We start from the raw sequence: 5,201 nt of genomic DNA, 5'->3' as shown, positions 1-5,201 counted from the left end.
GTGCTTCCCTCGCTACTCGTTTGGGAGGTTTGGGAAGGGGCAAGTCAACCTGGGAGAACCTGGCTGGAGTCTGCGTTCGTTTGCACTCCAGCTAAAGCACCAGGTTACTCAAAGGTACAAAAGTCCGACTCTTCCGCTGAGGGATAAAATCCGTTAAATCCGAGAGGTCGGTCTGGGTGGCTATCTCTTTTTTGTAAAAGGCCATAGCCAAAAATTATCTGGTCTTACTTTCCGAATGCACTAGTATATATAGGCACGAGTATACGGAGAATTCAATTAAACATAATCAATCGACCTCTAGCGACTAACTATGATATGGTTTTAATAACGAGGTGTAAAATTTTCCTCGAATTCTTCCATTCTTGTAGCGGAGCAAATATGTATCCAAACCTATTATTGATTGTATTATGTATGGTCCTTCGTACAATTTCATGAATTTTTTAAATCGTTTTTCCGATTTATCCGTTGAAGTAAGGCTTTTTAATAATACAGCGTCGTATATTTCGTATGGTTTATGATTTGAATTAATATTATGCGCTAGAGCTCTCTTGTTTAGTTTTTCATGGACCTTTTTACGAAGATCCGTGATTTTGTTAGATACAGTCGGATCACTTGGGGAAAACCAGCGATGCCAAAAATGATCTGGCTTCTGTCCTAGGTGGATTTCCATAGGAGCAATTTCGGTTGTATCATGATAAATAGAGTTCATTATGTCTTGTATTTTTTATATTAGCGAAGCCCAACTTTTGTGGGATTCATGAGGATATGCTCTACTATGTTACTTTGCGGATAGCGTATGATAGAGAATATTAAATTGATGTTCATAGATGCCAGCTTTTCTTTCCAACTTTTCGACGTGAATTGAGTGCCATGGTCATAAATGATAGATTTTGGCGTTCGATATTTAGGCACGTAGTTTTCAAAAATCTTTTTAATGGTTGTGTACGTGGTAGCACGTCTTATTGGATACATTACGACGTATTTACTAAAAACATCGATGCTAGTTAAAATATATTTGACTCCTCCAGTTGAAGTTGGCAGAGGGCCATAAAAATCAATTGATAATAGTTCATTAGATTGATTTACTAAAATGGTTAATTTAATTGCATAATTGTATCTATTTTTTGATTAAAATACTTGGTACGTTGGCACAAGTCACAGCGTCAAATTACGCTCCTAACTTTTTTCCGTACTTTCGTGATATAGAAGTCTTCTTGTAAGATTTTGAAAATTTTGCGACATCCTATATGCCCGTACATTTCATGAAGTTCAGTAATTAAATCGTTAATAATTTGTTCTGAAAGCACTAGTTTGGTTTAACTATGTTCCTTTTAGAACACCAATTTTTCTTGGACGACAAATCGGTTGGGAAAGCTTTTTTGTTTTTTAATTTTATTAATGAAAGTATCCCGTTCTTGGAGATATGAAAGGTCGATAAAGTTTTTTAAAAGATGGTTCGGACGCGAGTTTTTCAGTATGTCCCGTGAAAAGGTAGTCCGGAGGCTTATGCGCTCGTGAGCCCTGCGAAATGATGATCCGGGCGCAAATATCTTTGTTTGCCCCGCGAAAAGGTAGTCCGGACGCATTTACGCTCATCAACCCCGCGAGATGTTGTTCCGGGCGCGAGTTTCTTTGTCTGACGAAAACATTCATAGTTGTATATTTTCGTCTACAGACAAAAATATACGACACTGAATATTCTTGTCTGCAGATAAAAACATTCAATTGGATAATATTTTCGTCTCCTAGCAAATGACATTCAAATATATTTATATTTAGTTTATGTAAACTCCCCCCCTAAATAATTTATTTTAAAACACAAAAGTAATTAAATTTACAATCAGAGGGGGGGGAGGTGGTTTAATATTATTATTTATATTTTTTTTCAGCGTTGACAATTTTGATCTCGACCCTGCAAATCAACCATCGCGCCGCGTCATATTCTCTGCGAATTCCAACGATATTACAGAGTAAGTATTTGTTATTTTTTTAAGAATATTAATTATTTTCTTAAGCTATCATATTTTATTTTTTATATTTTTGATGATTGTTTTCAGGGAAGACATTTTAGGAACCGGCAATATCAAAAATATTGATGTTAACGATACCGAAGAGGAGGCAGAGGATATGGAGGAAGAGGAGGAAAAGGAAGCGGTGAAGGAGGAAGAGGAGAAGGAGGAAGAGGAGAAGGAGGAAGAGGAGAAGGAGGAAGAAGAGAAGGAGGAAGAAGAGAAGGAGGAAGAAGAGGAGACTGTACAGGGTGACGAGGCGGTGACTACGAACTCTCTTTCCGTTCCTTCACCTACACCTCCTGACATATCGTCGTCTCCACTTGCCAGTGACTTCCAGTCAACCCCAGTTGAGTCGTCTGTCTCCGTTGGGTCGACCATCTCTTTTTCAAGAAAGAGAAAAAGAGGCGGTAGGAAGTTGACACAACGAAAGAAATCGAAGTTGGTTCTTCCCCCAATATACAAGCCGGTTGTTAGGGATTTTGTGTTAATAAAACAAAATAAATACCCTTTGTGGCCGGCTCGTTTTATGGGGGAAAATCCGGTCACCAAAAAAAGGTGTTTTTCGGTGTTCGGTGGTGATGGTTTGGCGAACCATACCGAATTCGTGTCAAAGAATTTTGTTTTTCAATTTAACAAAGAAGTCGCGTTGGCGTACGTTTTAAATTTTCATCGACGATACGCTAATTTATTGCAAACGGCAATTGAAGATTGTGAGAAGGCAGTAGTAGCTGTAGGGAAATAATGTATTCAAATATGTATCTATTAAGTTATTTATTTATTAAAAAAAATAAATGTTAATATATTTTGATTTTTTGTTTGTTTTCTTTAATGGTAGATCCTACGACTTCTTTCAAAACCTAAATTGTTACGGTCGGTAGACAACAATATCCGACTCTGCATATTGTCGTCCACAGAGAATAATATACGAAAGGCGATATTACTGTCTGTAGACAAGAATATGGCAGGTAGGATCTTATCGTTTCCAACACCAGAGGGCGCCAGAAACCGTCCCATTTCGGCATGTATAAGAATGGTTGCCTTTCCTGGCTGTTTTTGGGTGGGTAGGGGAAACAAACCACCTATCACAACTCGCGATTTGGGGTCACGTGGTAAGGAATCCGCTAGAGGTCACTGGAAACCGGTAACTAATCCGCCAGAGTGCGTTATTAATTTTTGAATTACGGCGCGAAGATTATTGCTTCTCGCGAATAGACCACAGCATTGAGAATTTTCATTGTTTTGCATATAATCATCTGTAGACAAGAATATGGCATGTAGAATGTTATCGTTTCCAACACCAGAGGGCGCCAGAAACCGTCCCATTTCGGCATGTATAAGAATGGTTACCTTTCCTGGCTGTTTTTGGGTGGGTAGGGGAGACAAACCACCTATCACAACTCGCGATTTGGGGTCACGTGGTAGGGAATCCGCTAGAGGTCACTGGAAACCGGTAACTAATCCGCCAGAGTGCGTTATTAATTTTTGAATTACGGCGCGAAGATTATTGTTTCTCGCGAATAGACCACAGCATTGAGAATTTTTATTCCATTTTAATTCCAATGCTCTTTTCTTTTGCATGATGTGGTCCACAGACAACAATATATGACTTTATATATAATTATCTGAAGACAAGAATATACAAGATTGGATATTATTGTCTGTAGAAAAGAATATATTGGTACTGTACAAGAATATTATTATTTATTTATATAGTTCTACATCATAAATCAGGCACAGAAGCGCCAGCATTTTTCGCTATCTGGAACGCTGCTTTAATTAATGATAGCTTAGACCCGCCATACAGCTTCGTATAAATATCGAGAACCTCTTTAAAAAAAAAAGTATGACGTTTCAATATTTCCCTTTCAGACGAAAATATTCATTTTTCAATATTTTTATCTCAGATGAAAATATTATTATGTTTTATATCCATCTACATCTCAAAAATCTCCCCATCCCTGATTTTACTTTTGATTATATTCAAATATATTTAATATTTTATTCTTCATCGTAAAAAAAATATATCGTGATTCAATTTTTCCGTCTCAGACGAAAATATTGTTATCCCTCATAGTCGTTTATATCCATAAAAGGCGTTAAAAAATAACCTATAATCTAAGCGTTGATAAGTTTTTATTTAGTATAATAGTAATCATGAACTCAAGCAGTAATTGTTTCCAGTCATTTTATAAATTATATGAAGCCCAATCTTATCTCGCAAAAAACAACAATGGAAAAATGATGATTATTAATGAAGAACGAAATCAAAAGGGTACAAGATTATATTATGTGATAGATATAGACATGTTTATAAATAATTATTTAACAATCCCGTATAAAAAACATTATTATGAGGTATAATTAATTTATTTATATTTTTATTAGATATTGAATAATTAATTAAAAATAAAACCGAAAAATTATATATTATAGGTTATTCAAGGCACATCTACATTTTATTTTGACATTGAATTTCAGACGAAACAAAGTACTTTGAATAATGGTGAATTATATGTGGCCAATTTGATCGAGTTCTTTAAATCATTTATACAACAATTATTACAAATTGAAGTTGCAAAAATTGATAGATTAGTATTAGACGCTTCAGATGCTATGAAATTCAGCAAACATATTATTTTTCACGTATATGTAATACTAGATGATCAACAATATCTTTTATTATTTGATTTACAAAATTCATTTTTAAAACAATTTTACAAAATAATGAGCAAATTAACCACAAGAAGTTACATTGCCTTTTCGTATAAGTTAGAAACAGTAGTTTTTTTTGCATGAGAGCTGGATATAAGGGTGGAAGATGCGATTGATCAAAACTTAATTGATCGGAGAATACTCAATAATATTTTCAGATTTTTTTAAATTCTCCGACACATTTCTATTCAATAAATTAAATAGTGAATAACATTGAATCAATATTATACAATGACTTTATTTTAGATGTATGAGATCTAGATTTTTAGTTACATATAACGTAAAATTAATGTTGAGTGAGTAAAATAATAAGAATGATAGTACTGCAGTTAATCTATAAGTAAGACTTTTGCTTTATTAAAATATTTAATTATTAAATTACTTAGAAACTTTGCATTAATTGCATTAAATCTGCGCATCTAATATGCTCAGGAATTTTGACGATCTATATCTTTATGAATTGTGACTTTTTCATTT

General features: G+C 34.5%; 1 protein-coding gene across 1 annotated transcript; it reads left to right on the top strand.

Annotated features, from left to right (window-relative positions):
- Positions 1-1,451: 1,451 nt before the first annotated feature.
- LOC131675377 (histone H3.v1-like) lies at positions 1,452-4,985 on the top strand. Its single transcript, XM_058954344.1, has 4 exons — positions 1,452-1,474; positions 2,058-2,271; positions 4,446-4,655; positions 4,971-4,985. Exons 1-4 carry the CDS (start codon positions 1,452-1,454, stop codon positions 4,983-4,985), a joined length of 462 nt encoding a protein of 153 aa, XP_058810327.1.
- The last annotated feature ends 216 nt before the right edge of the window (positions 4,986-5,201 follow it).

Source organism: Phymastichus coffea, unplaced genomic scaffold (assembly GCF_024137745.1).
Source record: "Phymastichus coffea isolate CEN01 unplaced genomic scaffold, Cenicafe_Pcof_1.1 PCOF00020, whole genome shotgun sequence".
Lineage (NCBI taxonomy): Eukaryota > Metazoa > Arthropoda > Insecta > Hymenoptera > Eulophidae > Phymastichus > Phymastichus coffea.
Note: the sequence above shows the minus strand (reverse complement) of the source record. Positions and strands in the feature narration are given on the sequence as shown.